At 28.7% G+C, this 26,993-nt stretch overlaps 1 protein-coding gene across 1 annotated transcript in view; it reads right to left on the minus strand.

The window, feature by feature from the left end:
- Positions 1-26,993, minus strand: part of Orai (calcium release-activated calcium channel protein orai) — a 116,480-nt gene that overhangs the window by 53,813 nt on the left and 35,674 nt on the right. Inside the window, exon 2 of the mRNA XM_075364400.1 lies at positions 2,400-2,435. Coding sequence (XP_075220515.1) covers positions 2,400-2,435 — 36 coding nt within the window. The remainder of the gene's footprint in view (positions 1-2,399; positions 2,436-26,993) is intronic.

Genomic DNA, 26,993 nt, shown 5'->3' on the forward strand with positions numbered 1-26,993 from the left:
TTAAGGTGACATCACAAGTAATTCTAGTACACGAAAATAAGAAATGGTTTGGTGAGTTACTGTAAGACTATAAGTGAAAGAGATAATATACTGAATTTCATTAATAAACTGTTAGGTTAGTTTTATTTGTGAACAGAAAAGGTATCTGCAGTAAAAGAACTTTACACTTGTCTTATCTATTATACTATTGCTGTTAATACAAGACTAGTGGTTAAAAGTGTTAAGACTAGCAGTCATGCTAATGTCTTTTGTCAATGGGACTGAATTCTGGTTTTCATTATTTATCTACCTGTGAATAAATCCTGACGATTACTTTAAATTCTGTTTTGTAAGTAGTCACTGCTTATTATTGTTGTTGTGGTTGTGATTACTATGTTTAATATTTGTTTTTATTGAAATTTATTATTATTACTTTTGCTGTTGTCATCATTATTATTCTAATTATTAATGTGGTTGTGATTACTATTTTTATTATTTGCTTTATTATCGTCGTTTACTATTATTATTACTATTGTCATTATTATAATTGATTTGTCTTGTTTTACTTATGTTTTTAAACCAACAAATTGTAATTATATAAACATTTTCAATTGTCAATCTCTCAATATTTTAATCGAGCTGCGAACACATGATAATATTTTATAAGATTTCATTTTCATATTTCATGTGCAAGTTTCTGAGTAATTACATCAACAAAAAAAATAAATTAAGATATGATATCACAGGAGTGTAATATTCAGTATGGCTACATTCATTTCATTAATGAACTACAAATTCATCGGGGCTTTACAACTCAGTTAAAGCTAGCTTTTCTCCCAACTCAACCCAAGATTCTGCACATACCTACAATAGTTTGAATTTTACAGGGTCTCTCATACTTTAAAATGATATTATTCAATAATGAATAATATCATTATTTTTTTTGATGACGCAGAGGAAACATAATGCCATGATCATTTATTCCCCCCCCCCCCAAAAAAAAAAATATATATATATAACATATGTTTAATATATAACATATTAAAACAAATATATTAAATTTGTGTTTAGTACAAAAGCTCATATCTACTGTGTAGCAAGAAAAAACTTAAAAAGACTGAAAAATAATATCATGCTGATTTTCCATTGTCAAATCTCTCCACTAAAGAATATTAATAGCTTTTGAACATCATTATAAAAAATACTTCATTCCTGTAATAATGAGAGGTGTTTTTGCTTTCCTATTTGAGAAGAATTTTGTTACTCCTTGGATCTACCACCATCTTGACTAGTTCAATATATATATATATATATAAATCTAGTGGTATCCATGAATCTGTTACTCTTTCACACAAAAGCTACTCAACTGATTGATGTGAAATTTTGCATGAACATAATTTTTATATTTGAAAAAAAACATAGGACTATTGACATTGCGAAATGTTTTACTTTCAAGATGGTGGTCATTTTAATGGCTTGCGCTAAAAACTGGGTTATGTTCCTTGCTGATATTCAACTTTACTATGCCCAAAACTGTTAGTCAAATCAGATTTGGGAGACCATTTGCAGTATTTGAAATTAAATTTTCTACAAGGATCTTTTTGTCTATTTTGATATCTCTTTCGGTTATAGAAAAGTAGCGTTAAAGGTGCAATGGTGTACAGTGTGGCCATTCAACCAATACAGACCACCACTGTTACTGTGTGAGCAATGCGATGCAACTAACTGCACCTGCCTCTGGTTAGTTGACTAAAAAACATAAAATAAAATAAAAAAAGTGAGAAATGAAGTGTTGACCCCTCCTTGTGGTGTTTGTCAGGTAACACTAATAACCATGAAAAACACTTTTTTGTATAAATTAAAGTTCCAATTACCAACCATTTTTTTAAATAAACGGTGCCAAATGAAATAAAAAACACTTTTTTACCTGTATGAAGGATGGGCAACTAGCTATAACTACTATTTTTAAGATGAGAGCCGACTATTCTGAAACTTACATATTTCAGATCACTCAAAGTTTCTGTATCCTGTGCTGATCAAACTGTTGCTCTGAAGAAATTACAAAACACTAATAGTTTTTTATAAATTGAACAGGCTTTATTATTAATTATTATTTATCAGTATTATTCTCACAATCATAGAGTAATGAACACAATGCAGGTCAAGAATATGGAGTCTCTCTGTCTATATACTTTTTACTCAGAGATTTTTTTTGTCTAATATCTGATTATAATAAGAAGTCATCCCCACCAAACGAGGTGTATGTTTTCAGATTAAGGATTTACATAAGGTTTATGTGTACTAAAATTGTAAATTATACACCAAAATACTAAATAAACTATAATTACAGTAAATTATGAACAACTAATCAGTAATTATTAAATTAAAAGATTTATTGAAACACTATTCAATGTACTTACATCTTTGGAGTTTGACATTAAGGTATCTGCAAGACACTGAAACAAAAAAAATAAAAAAATTAACAATAAAATAAATAATTATCTTCCATTAAAACAATCATATGTACTGATTTAACAATACATATAATTTACTATAATTAAATGTATGTTTCATGGCAGTTTAGCAGACTGTATCACATTACCTACATTCTAAAAAAACTTTTACTGCTGTTTGAATCTCAGGTGTGTGCTTCACATGTATTGCATCCAAAGAAGGACAGGAACAAATAGTGTAATTAATACACTCCTTTCTACTGTGAAGTGATATTTTATATACTACTTCATCTCAATCTCAGTAGTGGAGATAATTATTATGTTATCTGATTAATTACATAAAATAATATTAAAGTGACTTTCTTTGAGAGTAATGGTATTCATTATATAGCTAGTTCCTGTGATGATCAAAGTGAAGGTATCAATTGTAGGTCTGAATATTAGTTTCAGTGTTGGCATGATGGCATGTAACAGTATATTTAGCTCAGGGAATAGGTAATGGGAAGCTATTTCACATCTCTCTTTTTTTAATAAGCCTGGCATTGAATTCTTATTTTTGAGAAAAGCTATGTAATTTTTCAGTGACTTATGATTCATGTTGGGTCAGGTCACCCACAACTGTATTGATTATATAACTTAACATACATAGAAAACATGTTTAAAAGATCATAACATTAAAGATGTGTGATAAAACAGGATAAAAGATTTTATATTTTGTTTTAAATATTGAATCTATAAAAATAAGTAAAGATAAGCAACTTTCCTGACCCCAAGTCAAAAAAAATAAAGTTGAGAATTTATTAATCTAATTGGGTGTAGTTAGGCACTATGTTATAAATGTCAACTATTTTGAGATGGATTAGACAGTTAATTCAATACACCTAAGTTACTTTATCATGCTGACAATGAAAAAAGTTACAGCTAAGAACAAAACTATTTTTAATGAAGATATATTAAGCCTGATGCTAAAACCAAATGATTATAGAAAAAAAAATTGTAAGTCATTCATTAAGTTGCTTTTAATATTAAAACTAGCAAATTAAATTTATTTTGATAACAATCTGAATTCTACAGACATTATTACTGGAAAAAAGCTGATAACACAGCTGTTTCAGATGAATGGCTTGCACACACAAATTAATTAAAAATATTTATTATTTTATTTAAATATCATATTTTTGCTTATTTAATTCAATGATTCTAACTAAAGCGTGCGTGCATACTGTATTTAATTTGCACGGCTATGGTGGTACTAGCGGCGACAGTTGGCACTACCTAAACTATTATAATTTCATGACTTACAAAGATGAGATTTCATTCGTAATGTCAGCTGACAGGTGTAGCTGTGTGCTTTAACGCACCAGCTACCAAGACAATTGGCCGATCAAATTTGAGACCCAGCCAGATTGAGTTACTTTTTTATACTTTAAATATTTATTTATTTAATTTTACTACTCACCTGTGACATCACAATATAGCAGTAGTTTAGAGCACTTTTTTGGTGGGGTGCGATTTTGCAAAACTTTTTTTTGCAAATATTGTTAACAAATGTGCCCAAGCAAAATATGATCTTAATTAGGGGAAATCTTGAAATACTGAGGGTGATCTTGCTCTACAGCCCCACCCCCTTGATCTTTTAAACTGAAAATTTAATGGCATCACTGCCCCAAATATAGAAGTAATCTGACCAAGTTTGATCAAAATTGGTCTTGTAGTTCTGGAGATGTAAGGTGATTTAGAGGCCAACATCAAACACACATACATATGTACATTAACATCAAACGTTTGTGAGATGGGACATATTCAAAATTAATAAGCAACTAAATATTAATGTAGGGGATAATAATACACCAGACGTTGCTGTTTAAGAAGTAAAGTTACAATGGATGGATGAAATATCGTTAACAAGGAGAATTTCATGCAGAAAAGTATTCTGCTAGCATTCAATACACATCAAAATGAATTAAAAAAATATTCTAATAGATATTGTTATGAGTATAGTACGTAATGAAATGGGACAACAGTAAAACCAGAGAGGAAAGCCAGCAATGAATTGCACAACTTTGTCAACTATGCCTGTCAAGTTATGCAATTCATTTCTGAAAAAACTTTTTCAATTAAATGAATTGAACATACATATAATTGAACAATTTTGAATATATCTTAATCTTTATTTTAATTTTTGAAGCTAAGATGCTCAAGAAATAAACCAATAACCAAAGTATGAGTATTTAATATCAGTATATTAGCACCACAATTTAAAAAAATATGTTTGTGACTTTTTGAAAATTTGGGAACTCTTGCAGCAAAGAGCATTTTTAATGATTAAAATATTCACTAAAATTAATTTTAAATAAATTAAAAAAAAAAAAGAATTTTAGTGACTAATGAAATACGTTTTGAACATTAAGAATTTGAAATTGCAAAAAAAATTTTTTTCATTTTGAGGGCTCCCATACTCAAGGAAAAGCATTAGGGTAAAATTATTTTTTAAGAAAATAATCCATAAGTGGTAATAATAAATTAAAAAAATAATTTTAAAATTGTTAAAAAAACAAAGCCATAATTATAAATAAAGAAAGTTGTAACTTTCTAGGAAGGGATGAACATTTTTGGCTAATTTTTTTTAAGTATTAAAGACTAAAGGCAACAAAAAATTAAGAATTTTACATTTTAAATGCAGTGGCTAACTTGTGAGATGGATTTAAATTTAAAATAGATTCAAAAAAATTTTTTTTAAATGTAATAATTATTTGTTTTAGCACAGACCATTGGAGTGAGATGGGCATAAGAATTTTATAGTGAATTGAAAGCCTATCAATGTTGAAATTATTGGTGTAAAAAACTCTTAATTCCTTTTTTGAAGCAAGATAAATAAATAGTCACTTTTTTGGTGAAAGGGATGAATATTAAATAAATTTTTTTAATAATTTGTAATCTCAATAAAAAAAACTTCAACTTTTGTAAAAAACACATTTTTTTTGCTAAAATTCCCCAGTAAAGATTTGAAATTTTATTTTCAAATTAAAAAAAAAAAATAATAAAAAGTGAAGTGTTTTGGTGGTCAAAATACTCCACCTTTTTTCCAATTTTTGCTAAGATTTAATACATTCTTTCCTCCTGAAGGTCCTATCTACCAAGTTTGAAGAAAATCAGTCAACAGGGTCCAGAGTAATAAAACAAAATTCTGGCCAGCATACATATGTACATATACACAAACGTCTGTCTGATAAAAATAGATTTTTTTGGGCTTGGTAGCATTGCAATAAATTTCTTTTTGCAGATTATTTGCAATTTATTTAAATATTTTTTTGTTAAAATTTTTTTGTCTCCTTAAGGCACAAAACTTAAAAAAAGACCATATTTTTATATTTTTTTTACAATCTATATACTTTCCCATTAAAGCTGTAGTGTCATAGCTACATACAAGCCAGTTAGGTACTGAAAATTATGAAGTTTGATGAAATGCTTGAGATTAAGAAGTTTGTATATGACAAATAGGGTCAAAAAAAAATTGTGCTAAAATCTTTTAAAATGAAGATCTAGGTTAATGAACTATATATTAAGATATCCATGTTTTGTTTTTTATTATAAAGCCAGGCTTTAACTGATAAATTCTTCTGGCATTAGGCTTATTGTGGAGCCACTGGACAGAAAAAAACAGTCTCTAAGACTGTATGTAGCAGCCCCAATATTGGAATCCAAGGACACACAGGTTCTTTACATCCAAGAATTCTAAGCAAAGAGAACCTAGCAGTGTCAGACCTGTCCCAACAGAAAAAAAGGATAAAAAAAAGCAGATGGAATTGCAGATTATAGTATGTTGGGCAATAAATGGATGTGTAAACCATAAAAACTTTGAGAAAGATAAATACTGTAATGTGAAACAGTAACTGGGGAAGTAAACATGTTTAATATTAACATGTTGAGGTTAAAAGATCAGTAAAAAAACAACAAAGATTAAAATCATACCAAGTAGTATATTTTCTTAGCAAGACAAGTTTTAACTAGCTTTTTTTGTCACCAAAAATTTTCTATTTTTTTTTACTAGATTATTTTATACAAATTAAATATTTATTAAACAATAATAAACTGGAATAAAAAAAAAATAAAAATTAGAAAATAAAAATAAATAAAGTTTCATTATCATGTACTCACTGCATTACAGTATACATTTTTAATAATTTTATTTAAAACATATTAAATATGAAATTAAAAATTAAACAATTATGTCTACTCTAAGTAAATTTTATTTAAGTAATTACAAAGTGAATAAATAAATTATATATTAAGAAGTGATTATTATTGTTACATAACAATAAAAAGTGACAAGACAGAATGAATAAAATGTTCAAGCACTGTAACTTTAATATGACATAAAATAATGACAGGTACCACAGTTAACAATTAAATAAGTCTATAAATTTTCATGTTAAATTATTAAAAAAACAACACAAAATATAACTAAAAAAAAAACCAATTCACTTTCTAAACACAGAGATGTGCTCAAAATCTTTTAGCAAAAGATCAAAAGCCAATTTCATATATAATGTAAATGAGTTGTATTTAAATTAAAAAAAAAAAAATTAGTCTGATCAGTGGCACATAATATTATTTATCACTGTCAGAGTGGTGAATTAATTACATCTCTTTAAAACCTATTTGTTTCATAACACCTGGAACAACATTTTAAGCTACAAATTTGTATAAACTAAGCACCTAAGTCAACGATACTAATGACAAACACAAGGTTTCCTTTATCAATCTAATTTTTAAAATGTTATACTATGTGTGGTTTTAATTTCAATTACTGTATATTTTTCCTTTATGAATATGATGCCAGTTATTTGGTAACTTACTATGATTTTGTGCAGTGTATTGTGTGTGTTTGTTTCTGAGTAAATAAATAAATCTTTTATTCTGATTGGCACATAATAATATCACATCAGGATAATAATAAATCAATCAGGAATGGGTAGACATGCTACTCCATGTTAAAAAAGGAACTGTTCCAGCATTTTCTGGAATAAATCAAGGGAAACAGCAGTAAAAGCTTGATAAGATCAGAATCACAACATACACGATTAATTATAGAATTAAAAAAAGGTGGTGATTGAAACATGTGAAATAATGTTAAGTGAAATGCTTGAAGATATTAAATGTAAATAATGAACATTTTTGGATATAATTTATGTACATGTTGAATTGTAATGTATACTGTAATAATGTATGTACATGTTTATTTGTAATATATCAGTGTACAAATTTACTGTTAGAGTAATATTGTTTCTATAAATGAAAATCTTTGAACTGTATATTATAAATTGGTGGGAAAAGTTTTTAATGGTTTGGTGTAACTCATTAAAAATGGCAATGGAAATATAACAAACCCTTCTCTTTTAAACAAAAGTATTGTGTTGAGTTAAAAGTAGAAAATTCTGTTATCTGGTATGATAAGAGGTAGAGAATGTCAATTTTATAAGAATAAGTGACTATTCTTTTTAGCAAAGATTACATATTCGCAAGGTCAAATTTGTACATTTAGTCTGTGATTAATTATGCTATATTATTATTATTAATTTACATGTATTTTATTGAATCAAATCTACCTGAGCATTGTGTATGTACATAGTATTTATTTATAACTAAAAAAAATGTAAAGCCTTATTTATGAAATGAGGGACTTTCGTAAATCATTGCCCTTATCATTATCATTAGTCATAAGATTCTTGCCCTTTTTTCAATATCTAATATTTTAGGAGCAATTAGCAGGCCTAGTTTTACCTGGTGCATATTTGGCTCTGGTCAGTGCATTCTTGTAAGCATCTTACAGAGTTCTATACCAGAGAACTGATAGTTTGGAAAAAAGAGATCAAGATTAGGAATGATTTAATAAGAAATCATGTTCCTATCTATGGAGAGATTGAAGTGCAAGACAAATAACCCCAACTATAGGAAGCTTTCAGGTAGTTATGTCTATCCTGTTTACAATTCTTCAAAAGATCAGGGAATTTTATTCAAAAGAAGGCAGAACATAACTGATAAATAATTTATATGCATATTAGCATATTAATATATGCTCCCGACAAAGAATTTTTTTTCAGAAATTAAAAACACCTGAGTTAGTAAATGTTTCTTACAGGAGTAACCGCACTCAATCCCACAAAATTCCCCAGAATTTTGGGGAATTTTGTGGGAATTTTATATAGATTCTTTTATTATCCATATGGATTCACCAACTGATTCATATTTCATTGGATTCTTTCAACAAATGAAAGAATCCAACTGTAATGACGGGTCTTTTTTATTGCATTCCTTCCTTCAATAATTACAATTTTTCATTAGCATGTATAAATCTACTTCAGCTGATTGCTATTAGATAATAATGAATTTGGAATAGTTTATATCCCACCGGGTTGGTCTAGTGGTGAACGCGTCTTCCCAAATCAGCTGATTTGGAAGTCGAGAGTTCCAGCGTTCAAGTCCTAGTAAAGTTATTTTTACACGGACTTGAATACTAGATCGTGGATACCGGTATTCTTTGGTGGTTGGGTTTCAATTAACCACACCTCAGGTATGGTCGAACTGAGAATGTACAAGACTACACTTCATTCACACTCATATATATCATCCTCATTCAACCTCTGAAGTATTATCTAAACGGTAGTTACCGGAGGCTAAACAAGAAAAAGAATGGAATAGTTTATATATTTTATTTTTTTTTAGCCTCTGGGTCCACTGTTAGGTATTGCTTCAGAGGATGAGGAGAAATAATTTTAGTAGCGTGTGAAAATGCCATGTCAGACCGGGATTTGAACCAGAGACCTCTAGATGAAAGGCCAAGACGCTACCACTTATTTCACAGAGGCTAACTTATTATTCACTTTATATATATCTGACATACATGAAAAATATGAATCGTACAAATATACAAAAAAACAGTTAGACACAGTTGAAATCTAATTTATTTTTTATTGTAATAATTTATTTATACTTAAAGAACTCATATTGAGTATAGAATACAACGTAAAAATAATATGTTATTGTATTTTTTCTTACATAACAATTAAACTTAATTTAAAATATATTTAAAATATATTTATTATTATTATTATTATTATTATTATTATTATTCTTTAGATAATAAATACACACTGTTAACAAATTATGACAATTCTTAACTAATATTTCAACAGTTCAAAATTGATATCTAGCAAATTTTCCTACCTCAAAACTATATATATTTCAGTATGAGACCACTATATTACTGGGGATGCGCTAAAGGACACTTTTGAAACTAGTTGTAAAAAATATTAAATGTCTGCCATTTTGGTTATGGTTACAGAAGTTTTTTTTACACCAACATTTTTTTTTCAATGATTTTAAAATTATGTATCACAATCCTAAGCTTACCATTTAAAATGCTTCAGTTTTCCCCTGTGTGCTTGTATGTGCTGAAACTGAAAAATAGATCTTTTCGAGGTAAGGAAATATGCTAAATTTCATTTTTCTAGGCTGAATTGCTGAAAAATTAAACTGTTGCTGTAATTTAAGGCACCCTCTCTTTACATATAAATATATCATCTAATCTTAATTTATATATTATCTATAATTCAATTTGTTTTCAAATTCTTCTTAACAATAAAACCATTCATTCATTAATTAATCATATTTTAAGCATATTAATTAAACTTTTTGCAAACTGAACTGGAATTTTATAGTAGCATTTTGACTTAAATATTTTCATCAACATTAATCATTAGTAATTGTGTAATCAAGAATATAAAATTGTGCCTTTGGCTGTGGTATTTTGTCTTTATGCTTTTCAATTTTCAGTGTACTACTTACTGAGATCTGTTAGTTATGGAATCTATGATTCATATTTATTGATCACACACGCGCGCACACACACACACACACACACACACACACACACACACACACACACACACACACACACACACACACACACACACACACACACACACACATATATATATATATATATATATATATACATGCACACATATGCACATGCACACATACACACATGCACACATACACACAGATAAATTAATCTGAACACATGGAATTTTTTGTTTATTTCTATGTTGTGGCTACTCTGCTTGACCGCACCCATTCTTTAAGTTGCCTGTATAATGTGAGGTTGTTGTTCTAGCAATTTTCATGTTATAAATAGTGTTTTGTGAAGTTTTATTTCATTTTTTTTATTACAAAATCATATTTTCTTATTCTTTGTTCTATGTGTCTTGAATATATAATAATGGACATAACTCTAAGAAAGCATTTGAAAATTATTTATTTTTTTAAGCATACTAGTGTGAAACAAATACACAGTCCTTCTGAGTGTGGAGTTGGACTAGGCACAGTGAATGCTATTTTAAAACAATTTTAAGAAACTGGTTAATTTTTATTTCAAATGAAAGGAAAATATGACAGTAAAAGGAAAACTGCTATAATACAGGATTGGTTATTAGTGAGAAAAAGTAAACTTCATCCAAAATTTTCTGTTGTGGACTTAAATCGAGAATTAGCAGTCAGTGGAACAGATTTACATGTGATAACTGTGTTAAGACTTAAATCTATCTGAAAACCTTTGGGCAATAATCAAAAAACAATTCTGAAAAATGAATTGTACTGTAAAAAATTGACCTCATTAAAAAATATCTGTGCGGTTTCATGATGAAGAAATAAAAATAATGTATAGAACACTTGTTGAATCGATGCCAAATCATTTATACGAAGAGATAAAGAATAAAGGAGGGCATATTAATTATTCGATATTCACAAATTACACAGATATGATTTTTTCCTAAATAGATTTACGTATTTAAAACGTGAATGTGCGGTTGTGAATAAATGAAATAATATGTAAAATAAAGGCTACAGGACAGCCTCAGAAAATCTCATTACTGAATGAGATTAAATTATACCTAACAGACATTACTTATGAGGAATTTCAGGAAAAGCCTAGTACCATACACTCATAGTAAACAGGAAGACCAATAATACAGTCATGTTATAACATAATATTACTCATATAACAGTTAAAGCTTGAAATCACTGTGTACAGATCTTAACAAAATATACTTTTTTTGTGCTAACATAACATAAGAATAATGCAGACTCCTTCCTACAGCTTTGTTTTATTTACTTGTGTATTTTTCCTTAAAACATGAATACAGATAAGTATTATTACAGATCTATACTGAATATAACTTCTCTCAGTAATTTAAGCATAACTAATGAAAAGGAAGAATTAGCATTAGTTAACATGACCTTCTTATTACTATTAAAAATTCTGTAAGAATTTAGGAATAATTATTTAGCTGATATCCAAGTGTTTGGAAAGACTTTTCGCTACTGCTACTGCTACTGCTACTGCAAATTATTCATTGTGTGCTTATTTATTGACTACTTTAATTTCTCTATGTAAACAGTATTAGATTTTTGAGAAAGAGAAAAGAAAGATGAAAAACTGATAAAAAAGTAATTTTAAAAGTTAATTTAAAACAAAAAAAAAAAGGTTAAAAGAACAAAGTTAATTGGTTAATTTAAAACAGAAGTTATTAGAATATACCCTTTTTATTAGATAATACAAGTTCATACCCCAGAGAAAATGAAATTATTTAAAATTGTATTTACAAATGAAAATTATGAAGTATACTTTGTATGTAAGAGTTTAATTACAGTACTGCCAGAGTTCAATTACATGGTTGTGAAAGACCAAACAAGGTCCATATTTTATTTTTAAAAAACCATCTAATCTCATATAGTTATATACTGTCGTAATTTTGATTATTGAATTACATTAATAACTGTCAGTCAAAACATGATATAAAGAACTTCATAAAAAGTCATTTTTAACAGTAAGCATTTCTGATTTTCATATCAACCAATCTACATACCTAAACTATATTTTTCCTATTTTCTGTTATAAAAAAATTAAAAAAACTTAAAAAAATATTTGTTCAAGGATTATAAAAAAATCAACCTGTGGTACCAGTGAATTGCATACAAAAAATGCAATTTTACCAAGTTAAAGTAACTAAATGTGTGTGTATGTGTGTGTATTGTGTGTTTGTGAGAGAGAGAGAGAGAATGAGAGAGTTATTATTAATTAATAATAATAAACATTTATTAATAAATAATAATTTCATGCATTTGAATTAGTATATTTAATGTTGAGACTAATTTTGTTTCTCTTTCTCATGAAACATAGTCTCTCACACTGCTGATTTTCATTATATGAGACTGTATTGAAATTCAATTGTTTAGAGTTTTTGTAAAGTATGTTTATTTCTGTTATTTATAATTTTATTTTATCTAATTTCAAGTGGATCACACAAACTTACACAATAACCAGAGATTCACCCAAAATCAGGAAAATTCAGATAAAAATAACAGAATTAATAATGCATCCAATGTTACAAAACATGTAGGTATGTCTACACAGTAGCCAACAAAGAAAACCATTGGTTTGAGCAGATGATGTTCCATGAAAAGGAGGACAAATTTAATAACAAACAATGTAATAATTTGAACGGCTGAAATAACAATTAGATTATTATACAAAATGGTAATAAAGTGTAGAACTCTTAAATAACTTTTCAACAATTAAACATAGAAAAATTAAATTTAGTATATGCTCCTACCTCAAAATGATCTAATTTTTTGTATGAACCATTATTTATGGTGTACTGTAGGACACTTTGAAACTAGTAGTGAAAAACATTAGATAGTTATTTTAATTAGGGCTGTTGAATCTTAAGTTTTACATCAAAAGTTTTGTTTTTTAATTCCCTTTAAAATGATGCGACAACTCTACCCTTTCCAACTAAAATTTTTTAGTTCTCTCCAGTGGGTATTTTCATAATAAAAAACAGATCATTTCAAGGTGGGAGTATTTATAAAATTCAGTTTTTTATGTTTAATAATTGAAAAGTTATTTAAGGATTCTCATACTTTATTAGAATTTTATGTATAAATATTTATAATTATTTAGTAGTTTTCTCCTGATTTTTACCTCAGTTGTTTTTACTTCTAGGATTACTTTGATAAAATTCACTTAAAGCGTCTTCTTTGGCCTTTTCATTGGACAGTGAGAAGAGTATATTCATACATGTCTGTTAAGTTTTAACAGAGATTAATTAAATTACAAAATTAAAATATGTTTCCTTTTTTTTGCGACTGTTAAAATTTATACATATAATTTCTTAAGAATGAATTTTTATAACTTAAAAATTAAACTACATGGTGCTTTGTATTGGTATTAGTAGCTGTGTCAGGGAAAGAATCTTTGTGTAGAAATCTTGTCAAATCCTTCTTCCTTGTCAAGACTTAAACTCAAAATATTATGGTATAAAAATAAATATTATTATTATTATTATTATTATTATTATTACAACAAACTTTAGTTGCAATTAATTAATAAAAACTGAAAGTTTTGATTATTTTCAGATAGGAACCTATTTGTTTTAAGTAGGCTGCTGAGTAATCCATTAGGTTATCAAAAATTTCAAATAGTATAAAATAAATTTAAACCAACAAATTATTGTTAGAAAGTCAGTATTATAACATTGAGCTATAGTAACCTTAAATTAGCAATATCAAGGTAATGGTAAAAAGGCATTAAATATATTTTATATTTATTTTTTTGAATGTTTTGATATAAAAGCAATTACACGTTCATATTTATTATATTCATTTAATAACCACATTGTAAAAAAAAAAATAAAAAATACATATTTATAGAAAACTATAAATAAATATACAATTATACGCAAATAAATAAATAATAGAAGCTAAAAATAAATAAATACATAGATAAGTACATAATTCTATTTTATAACAGCATATATGGTATCACAACTAATTAATTTATGCTTCTAACACTTTTACTGCTTTAAAGATGACTTAGAAATACCATACAGTAAAAATAAAATGCAATAAATCTTCAAAGATTGAAAAAACTTAATAAATAAGTATATATTTTTATAATAAATTTTATGTAACATTAACTGATACAGTCATTATCCAGTTAAGAATATGTAGTACTCCATTAACAAAGTTAACTAAAAAAAGCCAGCTTGATTGCCTTGAAACCTGGATAAAAGGCTGAGATTCCATCACTCTGTCCATGGAAATCGGTGTTCCTTCTATTTTAATTGATGAATTAGCAAAACCTACTGTACCAGATATGATTTATAAAATAAATAAAATCTATGTCTTGATCTGAAAGAAAAATCGTATTTATAGGACTTTGTATTGGTCACTGTAAATTTTGAATGAGGTCTTCCTGTTCAGGTTATCTGTTATAACTATGACCATATAGGAGACCATGATCTTAGAGACTCCTTTATAAACTATCTTGTTTATAAAACAAACCCCAATCTTGATAAGGAGATATTCATTAAAAGTTTTGCAGGTAAACTTGTTATAGAGTTCTGAGATAATGGCCAGTTCATTGGAAGGTACTGAATTGATCTTAAAAATATTTTAAGATACATTGGTTAAAGGAATATCATATGAATAAAACATTTAAATAATGACATAACATTAAAATTTGATAAAGAATCTGTAAATATTACAACATAAACATTATATAATATAAGTATAAACTAAAAATTTTGTTATATATAAATATTTATTGATGTTATTAAGATTTATAACATTGATCAACAGTAAAATGTTGATCAAACTAAATTAATTTATTTTTAAATTATTATGGCCAATTTAGATAAAATTAAAACTGAAAATATAATACTTAAAATTGTTGTACAATAATTTTATCTTATTTGTTTAAAATAACAAACTATTATGCCAGAACAAAATTACAAATAATAAATTAGTAATCTTTACATCTGTTTGTTTTTTGTTTGGCTTATGTCACAATATTTTTTACATACGGTGACAATTAACCTTGCATTACAAATACTTATTAACTTCACACAAGATGTTTGGTAACAAGTCAGGAGTCTAGAAGTTTTGGAGTTTAGCTATAAGGATGCCTCAATTCTTTGTTTCCCAAACAAAGGTTACATGACTGGTCTCTAGAGCTGGTCCATTAATGCTAAGTAAATAACTCCTTTGAAATCTTTAGGGTTACATTAGAAAAAATGTGCATAACTTGATCATGTCATAAAAATGTTCATGATTTTCAGTTTCCAGACATTTACTGCTATTTAAATGAGACTAATATAGTTTTACTTTCCCATCTGTAAAAGCCAAGACCCACCAACCAAGTTTGTGTCAGTAATTATCATCCCTGGATTTTTATACTTCCTAATGTCTGGAGATTCCCTGAGTTAACAGAGTACTAAATTCTAGGTTATCAAAATCTATAACAGTATATATATGTATTTATTTATTGGCGTGATGTATTATAAATTAGGCTTGAAATCTCAAAGTTTAATTTGCAATAATAAAAATCTTATGAGGTAGTGTGAAAACATGTAATATTAATAAGATGCTATATAAATTACGATTAAACATGAGAATTTAACTTAATGTTTTTCTTTTCATTCATAAAAAAATGACAAATACTATTGGAAATAATACAATTTTATAAAAATTTTGTAAAACATCCCCTTCCTTAAAAAAATTATTTTAAAAAGTTTTATTCTTTCTACTTATTGTCTCATTTTCTTAAGGTGAAGTCTTATCAGGGTCTAAACAATTCTGCATGAAATTAATTATTATAAAGAGTCTTAAATTCTTAAACCACTATAAAAGAGACTAATACAACCTTTCCCTCAGAAATATGTTCTATTAACTTTTTATTGTTTCAGCATATCAATTTGAAACCTTTTTCTAAATATTTTTTCAATGAATTATTACCATGATGGGAACTACTTCAACCCTATCAATGAGTTAGGTATAATAAATTAATCACCCCAAATAACAGAAATTTTATAAAGAGAACTAAATGTGTGGGTAGAATTCCCATTAATGATAATGAGAGAGCTAATCAAACAAAATTCCTGGGTATTTTTTTAAATGACAAATTCTTGCAGGTTTTCAAATTTATATTGTTTGAAACAAAATCTGAGTGTACAGTGTTGCTTTGAAGTGTCTTGATAAAATGCTACACTTATCATCAACATTGAATATTTATTATGTATACTTATATGTCCATCTGAGATACAATATAAACTGTTGTGGCTCCCTCAAAAAGTCAGAATAAGATTTTAGGAAATAAAATTGGCTTGTCAGATCAATTCTTTAGCACCTATAAATATAAATCATGTAGATTAATATTTAGTAAATTGAAAATGTTAACTTATCTATGAGTTTATGAGTGTACAATATTTGCTGAAAAAGATAATGTATTAAAAAAAAGTTGACAGAACTATTAATTTTACTCTGTATGATCCTTTGGTGTACAAGAAACAGTGAATGTTATTATGCTACTGTTGCATCGTTAATAAATTAACGATCCATTTCAAAGATCCTCCAAATAATATATTTAAAAATAAAATATTTTCTTTTAAAAGACTAATACTATTTTGCTCAGTTTTTAAATAATAGTAATAAAAAAATTTAACTTTTGGCATTTTTATTATGTATAAAAATAATTTGTAATCAAATAATTTTCAAAATGTCTTCTTATGACAAATCATTTTCAATCCAGGTAAAGCTGGAGAAGTTCTTTTTTATTTTCATTAAATAAAAAAAATAGTACTCACTCATCCCTGACAACATGATCTATTTAATTTTATTAGTTCTGATGATTAAATATTTTTTAACTATTTGTATTCAGAATTTTTTTGTTTAACATTTTTTAATTTAAAAAAAAATATTTTTCCTAATATGTACAATATGAATTTGGTATTACTTTAGTTGGAACATTAACATACGATTCAAACCATCAACTGATCAAAATAAATTAAATTAGTCAATTACATTGTATGTTTTCAACATGTCTTTATTAATGTTATTTTCAATAATTAGCATATTGTTATCTTCATTTCAAATCATAAAATTCTTTCATTAGAGCTGTAAATACTTTAATTAAATTTTCTTGCAACTAATTAATACCCAAAATTTATGTATTAAAATTCAGATTGCCTATGCTAACAAAGTTATAGCTAGCAATGGTGGAGTGGAATATAAAATGGTGTTGTACCGATGTGTAACTAATAGATATAGTTTTTCAATTAAATAAGTACTTAATTGCAATGAACTAAGTTAACCAGACAGTCGAGAAATAAGAACTGATGTTTTTATTGTGGAACACAGCACATATAATTAGAATCCACTTATATTTTTAATACACAAATTAATTGTAGTATATATATTATTTTTCACTCTTAACTTATTATACTTAACAAATGTTAAATATAGAATAATATTTAATAGCAATATACCTAATTAAAGTTTTATAATACATAAATACTAATTAGTACTCAGAGTACTTAAAAATTTGTATAAATATTATTTTAATGGCTTGATTAAATTGCAATCATAAATATATTCGTAAATAACATGTGTAATGGCGTAAATTTATTTTCTTTACATTACAGTAAAATATAATTTCATTACAAACAAGTGGACTAAAATAGTCTTGCATAAAATGTATGACTTGATTCTCAAAGCATCTGTTCAAAAATGAGTAGTGATTTTCACACTGTTTGTTGTATGCTGGTAGGAATGCCAGTAGCAAATGCTGCTTGAAACATAGTAGTTCTCTCCATCTCAAATGTTTTTACACCATAATTTTTTATATTCTTTGAACATGTAAGAAGTGTGGCTGAAATACAATGTACATATGCTCATAACTAGCAGATAGGTAAAGATAATGGAATGAAACAAATATAGTATAAAAGTGTCTTTTATTTGTTATAAAATAACCAAATTTTGCCTTCTGTCACCAATATTGAGAAGGAAATCATCTTTCTCAATATGATAACATTTCATAAGCTGTTCAAACATTCCTTTTGTTTTGATCTTTTCTGTTAGTTTGCATGATACCCACCATGAACAGATTTTATGGTAGCCCAAGTGTGCAATCATGTGACCAACTCATTCTTTTGATATATCTGTCTGGGTGGTGATACATTGTTCTGTGATGCGACGGTCATTTTGGGTCGATTCATTCACCTTTTGGTGATTCTCATTGGTCATAAAAACCAGTCGACTTGCAAGGGTAATATTGAATATTCTCTTTACCAGACCAGCTTCTGATGCATGAAATTTTAATGCCAACTTACTCAAACTACTTCGATTAACAGTTTCATCACTATAAACAGCTTTTAAATGACAATAAATACCACCACTAGCATTCGCTGTTAAAATTCAATCATTCCACATTGTTTTAGACGCATTGATACAGCAAGCATACTCAACTCCAAAACAATAGGTAGAGAGAAAATGAGAGGGTCAACAAGTTTTGGAATGTTAGTAGTAGAGAATGAAACTCCAAGATGGCAGCACCTGTTTTGTGTGAAATTTTGTTCTCCCGTTACGTTCTAGTGTGAATTACATTTCAGCCGCCCCTCGCATTAACTTCTTTCTTACTCATATTTACAGATGATCTGCAAAAATCTAATTTTTCACATGGCAAGTGTGGTATATTATAAAACAGGCAAATAATATGGTACAGTTTGATATTATTATTTATGCTACCAAAAACTATTTTTTTAAATAAAGATGTACGTAATTTAATTGTTTATATTAATTAATAAACAATAGTTATAATTAAAATGTCAACTTATGCAATATTAACTTGAAAGAATGTAAAATTAAAAGCAAACTGTTTTTATCTACATCTGTACAAACACATTACTTTTGATAAGATAACCTCCTTAAACGAAATCTTATTTTGGAGTTATTTACCTTCTGAAGTTGATTTTACTTAATAATAACAAATCACTGAATTTTGTAAATATATTTCAACCAGTTTTTTCCAGCTGCTGCCAAATGTGTGTGTACGCGCGTGCGGAGAAAATGCAGTTGCTGCTACTGGCTTGCCAGACCTGCAGCTGCAAATGTAAGTGTAAATGTACTGTGATAAACATGTAGCCCTGAACAGACTCAGGTTGACCACTCTTGAGATGTGCGGTTGATTGAAACCCAATCACCAGAGAACACAGTCTAAAAAAAGCAACTGACTTTAAGGACTTGGAACTCTCGACTTTGAAAATCAACTGATTTTGTGATGATGAGTTTAACCACTAGACTAACCTGGAGTTCTACAAATGTTTATTTTATATGGGACTAAATTTCAAAAGAAACTTACAACTATAAATTATTTTATATATTCTTTAAACTTTAATAAATCTCTGTAATTATTATATATATATTTACTAACAGTAACTACCTCAGTGGCACAGACATGCTTTACTGCTGTAAAAAAGGTACCGGGATTGATAAAAGGCTGTGGTCTAAAAGAGTTAAAATGGATCAACATTAGTAGTTGATAGTATATAAAATAGTAGTTGATATGAATAAAATAAGCACGTTTTCTTACTTATCTCACTTAAAATAGTAGCATTTTCAAGGTTTCCCATCATTATCAAAGTTATACATAAAAAGTTAAATTTATTGTACACTATTTTAACTTGTCTACTATCATATAAATTAAGAACTGCACCTGGTAATTTTAATCAGATCAATGATAGGCTACATCCAAATATTCCAGTACAAGTTTGTGTATTTGGTAATGTCAACTTAAGCAGGTTATCGCTTTCCAATTCTAGATTTATTAATTATTAATTTAAAAAACCATCTATGAATAATCCAAAATAGCAAGGCCAATGTATAAATATAAATTAATATGAAAAGCTTTTTAAATCCATGGATTCATTATCGGTAAAAAAATACTAACCAGATAATGGTTAATCGGATAATTACCTGAATATGGATATTGAATAATTACTTTATCCAATTTTGCTGGTATTGACAACTGATAGAGGATTTTATTTATGACGATGAATCAATAAATTCAAAGAACGCTTTATATGAATCGGTAAATTTATATTTTAAGTATTGACGCAAACTTTAAAATACTGTTTATATCATCATCTGCAATCCGCATTTTGCATTTTAATGAAAGAGATTCCCAACAAGGGTTCTCCAGAGCCTGTTGTATTTTTTTTTTTTTTGTGAAATGGATTTTATTGCTGCATATATAAAGGCATATCTTGTACATTATGCGTGTACGCGCGCGCGTGATCGTTCTTCGTTGGGTAATGAATTCTGTTCAAGGGAATAAAAATAAGGGTGGGAATTTCCAAAATCTACAAAAAGTATATCAAGTTATATAATTCAATCGGTTTTACGTCAGTGACTATTCTAAGAAAATAAAATACGTGCACCTGGATGTAAGAGAAACTATACTATTTTAAAACACACGCGCGTGCAAGAAAGAATCACGACTTTCGTGCAAATTATACTGACGATCAGGTATAAAGCTGTCGGAATGTATTAATTATTTTATACTAGAAAGGAAAAAAAAATTGTAATTATTTTACTGGAACAAGGGACTGAGCTCTATACATAATTAAGGAACAAACATATTCATTAAGTTTGTATTATAATTTTATATTATTAATGTTGTAAACCTTTGATTATTTACCGATCACATTTGTTTGTAGTCGAATCCCTTTAAGGTATATAACGGATAAATAACAACATACATCCATTAAATAAATATACCATTAATTATATCGACATTATATATAAAAGATAAAATTCGAATAAAAATTTCTAAGAAATACAAATTAAGTTACTATTGAAATAGAAACAAAAAATAATACGAGGCGATTGAACGAATTATTATTATTAAAAAAAAAGAAGAAATTTTGGGATATGCGACCCGTTATGATCATATCCCAAAGCACCTTGATCAACCAAAATTAAATAAGATTGAATGACCCATATTTAGAAGTCAACGTAGAAAATTTTATAAAAACCTGTCAATCCAAAGACATCAACCAAAATAACCGTTGAATAAAAATAAGCTTATTATTCTTCATCGCTGAATTAAATTGCCTAAATGCTTAACTCAAGAGACATAAAAAATAATGTAATGGAATAATCTAACTTTAATACAAGCACAAGAATGTGGCTTTGAGTCCTGAAAATTCAAAAAATAATAAAAAACTTTTTCCCCTCGCTCCTTTATGGGGGTTTGATAAGACAAAACGCCTTAAAAACTTTCTTAGCTTCCTCATTAAATTATGTGAAAAAATGTACCTACTCTTCGAGTAAAATTTTGATATAGGGAACCAATGAAATTCACATCTATCTGCTTCCTTGGCCGATTGTGATCAAAACAAACCAATTACCCGATATACATAAATCATCGTGTAAATTTTCGTCCAAATCGGTTCATTCAGTCAGGAAATATCAAGGCAAAAACAGGCGAACATATATTCTTCCGGAATTTTTCCATTAAATATTTATATTTATTTATTTTTTTTTTTGTAAGATTGGATCATGAAATGTCAAGATTTACAAAATGTTCGATACATAAAATTTGATCCGACTAGCATACTTTCCCTTATATAGTTACATTGTTTAGCAATACAGTATATCTATATAATCGGAAAAGTAAAAACCTGATTACATATCATTAATCGTTAAAAGTACGGAAATTAAAGCGATAAAAATGGTTTAATCTGTTTATACTGAACTGAATTGTGACCTTTCAATAATTTAAAATGTTTACCAATATCTTCTTTCAAACTCGTTCTAAATCAAAATAGTTTACGTAAAAAGAAATCCGGCCCTGAGCATTAACATTTTCGAAGTAATATTTTTTTGCCTGTAACGAACATGTATTTTTTATTACTGTAAATATATAAAATAAGGGCTACACCCTTATTTTGTTATAAATAACTGAAATCGGAACTTTAAAATTAATAATACTTTATAATATATTAGTGGCTTCTTAATTTTTCATTCAGAATGTTCCGGGTTCGAACTTAAAATTTTTTCAGTTTAAAATTGTTAAGATCTCCGTGGCGGAATGGTAGCGTCTCAGCCTTTCATCCGGAAGTCCCGGGTTCAAATCCCGATCTGGTACCTTTCATACGCTCAAAATTTTCATTTCGATATACCACGTACAAGCTTCCAAGCTTATGTGGCGATATCATCAAGCAAAAAAAGATACTCGTTTTCTGAATATTACTAACTAAACTAATGTAATTTCACAACTTACGTAGAATAAATTTCGACTACAGCATTTTTTAGGGTAGGTTGCGATTATGCAAATAGTGTTATTTTTTAATCGTTAACAAATGTGCCTAAGAAAAATATGACTTTAATTAGGTGAAATCTCGAGATACTGAGGGTGACCTTGCTTTATAACCTCACCCCCTTGAGCTTTTAAGTTGAAAATTTAATGGAATCAATGCCTCATATATAGAAGTAATCTGACTAAGTTTGGTCAAAATCGGTCTAGTAACTCTGGAGAAATAAGGTGATTTAGAGGCCAACACCAAACACACGTACATACGAACAGTAACATCCAGAAGATTTCCATATGATTTTTGGTTTTTTGGGTTCCTTGGGTGTCAAAACGTCAAGATCCGGTGAAAGCCGCATATGCCCAAATGACCGACTACAATACTTTCCTTTCTAGAGCTATAGCTGTGCTATAGCGCTAGACGGGAACTTTATTTGAGAAAACCTAAATGTTTGATGTTAGATTAGAAAAATATAGGAGGCACGAATACAGAAGCTTCTGGAAATGGAAAGTGCGAGGAAGAGAAAATGAAGAAAGACTGTAAACAGACTAATAAATATAAAAAAAGAAAATCAAGAAACAATAAAAATAAAAAGGATTTTTAGAGTAGAGTAAAAATTTCGAACCGATAGGATTCTGGAAAATGAAATAATGTTTGGGACAACGGGCGATGCTTTGAAACCATTACGCTTGAATGAAAAAGGAAATGGGTCGACTGCTGTTACTCAGGACAACTCGTAGGCCAAGGAGTATAAATACTACCGAGGAGGGCCAGCGAGGGGAGTGCTACAGTGAACTCAGCCCCATCTCAGCTACTGTAAGATGATGAAGACGAAGTCAATGAAGAGAAAGAAGAAGACTCTACAAAACCTAGATTCACCATCCTTCCTTCTTTCTTTCATCTTACAATTATTGGCCCACCGACAGCACAAGTGACTCCCTCCGCGAAGGGAGTGCATTACATCATCCAATAGGGTCCCATCAGGTGTATTCCTGTATAAACGAAAGACATTAGCACCGAAAGACTTTCAGTGGACAGAATGAAGGGGAATCGAACTGGGAGAAAGGCGCAAATATCTTCCTAATCTCCCAAGGAATAACCCAAGTAAAAAAAATAACATTCAAAACCCGTCCATAACATTCGCAATCCCCAACTCCGTCCATTTTTAAATTAAAATAAATATATAACCGCCATTAAATAATTTAATACCCGCCCGATAATAATTCTTGTTAGAAAAGATCAAGCAGCAAGGGACCGTGTACAGGCTCTGCAAATAGTACAGGAGTAAGTATCCTCCGATACCCTTGCAATCCGATCCGATCCTAGTGGAGTGAACAGAGAAAGCTCCGATCAGAAAAAGAAGATGATGTAGAACCTCCAAAACTTTATTCTCTTTCCACGTTTAGCACTAACTGAGAGGTAGGTGACCGCCTCCAATTACCGTATTCAACTCCCTCCGCGATGGGTGTAAATTACATCCCCTACAAAACTAGTCTCCCACCAAGCGTATTCTTGTTAGATTGAAAGGCACTAGTACTGAAAGGCTTCAGAAGACAGACTGAGAAGAGAAGGAGCGTTTAATGCAACCCGGGGAATAACCCTAGTAATTTCTGATATACAAAATATCGGAACGCTATCCCACACTCCGTTTAAATTAAATAAAATAAAATAAATAATAACAAATATATACCCATCATTAAAATAACAAAGCCGCCATTTATTCAGAAAGACACGGCAATCAAACAGGAACAAATATCCAGGCTTTGCGATGCGTAGAAGGATAACACGCACCTTTAACACACTTGCCATTCCGTGTGGAAGAGCGTGTGCGACAACAGTACGAGTGAAGCATTCTTCATTCGTATTCCGTTTTATGACAAGACTGTGGCAATATTCTGGTTAATTGTGAGAAGCTGTTTTGTGAGTTCATTATGAGCAGGGGACAAAGTCGTTATTTATTTTTAAAAGTATAAGCTAGTTTCCTTTAATAAGTTTAAGTTTTAATAGTTTAAGTATCTTGTATAAAGATTATTATTGATTTTCTTAATGTAATATTCTTGTCAAAATAATTACTTCTTAAGCTCTGTATTAATTTTCATTAGTTATTGCAAATTTCATAATAGAATCGTAATGTTTTGTTTGTGAATATAGATTACATACATACACATTTAGTGCATAAGTTACTCAAGAGTAAATAAAATATATATTTCTACGGCTTTTAACGTAAGTAATCTTTCAATATCTTTTGGCGAAACGATAACAGGCGACTGTATACAGAGTTCTCAAATAAACCATGTTTAGCTATAACCATTCTTTGAATGATTACAGCTAGAAAGCACACAAGGATAGAAATGACAAAACCTTATCCGCTGATAGAAAACATCTGTTTATCATTGTTCTCACTCATTGCTAGATTACAGCAATAAATATGACTGAAATTCAGTTGTCTTTTACTAGTGTAAATGGCTTTTGAAGCGTTTTTGGAAAACTGAAGATGTTTAAAATGGTTAAAAGATGTTGCGAAATGAAATTCGGAACATCGCCACAAAGAAGAGTAATAACTACAAAAATTCGTGACAAGTTTGAAGCTAACGAAACGGTGGAAAATGTAAACAAGGAGCAGTTTGGGCGAAGAAAAATCTCTACGGGTAATGAAATGCCGATTTACTAAGGCAAACCTTTACACAATCCCCAAACAAATGTCTTACGAAATCTTTTCGTGAGACCGTTATTAAAATAAAGTATTCGTAGAATTTCACGAGTTAATAATAAGTGGAATCCGTACATCTCAAGAATTCTACGTAGATTAAATGAAGATGATACAGACAGGAGAATGCAGTTTTGTGAATTGTACTGGGACTAGTGTGAAAACAAATGAAGGATTTGAAGATTAAATAAATTGTCTGGTCGGATGAAACCGCTTTTAAGCTTAATGGAACAATTAATAGGCATAGTAATGTTTATTGTAGTAAGGTAAATTCACATAAATTGAACTTACAAATGCTGCAAAACAACATTATTCCTGATCTATATAACTTTTTTGTTGATGGAAGTCTACTGTTTTCAATAAAATTGGGCTCCATCCAGGTATTTATTGACAAAACATTTCCAGAGTGATTTTTTAGGACGAACAAGAAGTGGTTCGGAATTCCCGACTCGATCTCCACACTTAACATCTATGGATTTCTATCCCAGGGGGTGTTTTAAAAAGACATTGTGTATGCTAAAAAACCGAGGACGCTGCAGCAACTAAGAAGCAAGTTGAAAATGCAGTTAATGCAATAACTTGCTAGTGTATAGTTAGCATGTCGCTGTGTATTAAACCGTTCTAGTAGGTTTAATGATGTAGACCCACCGGGTTGGTCTAGTGGTAAACTCGTCATCAGAAATCAGCTGATTTCGAAGTCCAGAGTTCTAACGTTCAAATCATAGTAGAGGCTTTTGTATGGATTTGAATACTAGATCGTGGATACCGGTGTTTTCTGGTGGTTGGGTTTCAATTAACTACACATCTCAGAAACGGTCGACCTGAGACTGTACAAAACTACACTTCATTTACATTCATGCATATCATCCTCTGAAGTAATACCTTACGGTGGTTCCGGAAGCTAAAGAGAAAAAAAATAAAAATGTGTATTGATGTTAACGGTGGTAATTTTGAGCAATTATATGCTTAAGTAAACAAAAAACCCAATCACCACGTATCTAAGTGTTTTCATGAATCTAACTGTTTTTCTCTCAAATTCCGTGCACAATTTTTGAGACGCTGTATATAGATATAAAAAAGTATACATCTATTGGAAAGGTATATCTTGACGTAAATGTTTTATAAAAAATTACTATCCAACCAAGAAAGTATTATTAATTACATGCATTAATTCAAGTATACTTTTTATGAAAAACCAGAAAAAGATTATAAAAGAAACTTACGATGACTAATGAATAATTGAGAATACCAATAATACGGTACTACGAAAATCATTACGTAATAAAAATAATACAATCCAAATAATAAACTTCTTTTTTCTAGGAATAATGAATTATTTAATAAAAAAGAAAACAAAACGAAATGGTGTGCATACTTAATTTTTTTTTCTTTTTACATTACAATATTTATCTAATTATCCAAGGCGATCAATCATAAATTAAAATACATAAAATCATTCATAGATTTAAACGCACGGGAAAAACCAAAATTAAATTAACAAAAAAATTTCATTGATTTCAATATATTTTATAGTATAGCGTTGATGAAGAAATAAGGAATATCTCTTCAATATTCATTCTGTCTATGATTTATTCATTTTTTTAATCGAAAGTTCTCAATTTGACCTATATGCATTGGTTT

The sequence above is a fragment of the Lycorma delicatula genome, chromosome 4 (assembly GCF_047948215.1).
Source record: "Lycorma delicatula isolate Av1 chromosome 4, ASM4794821v1, whole genome shotgun sequence".
Lineage (NCBI taxonomy): Eukaryota > Metazoa > Arthropoda > Insecta > Hemiptera > Fulgoridae > Lycorma > Lycorma delicatula.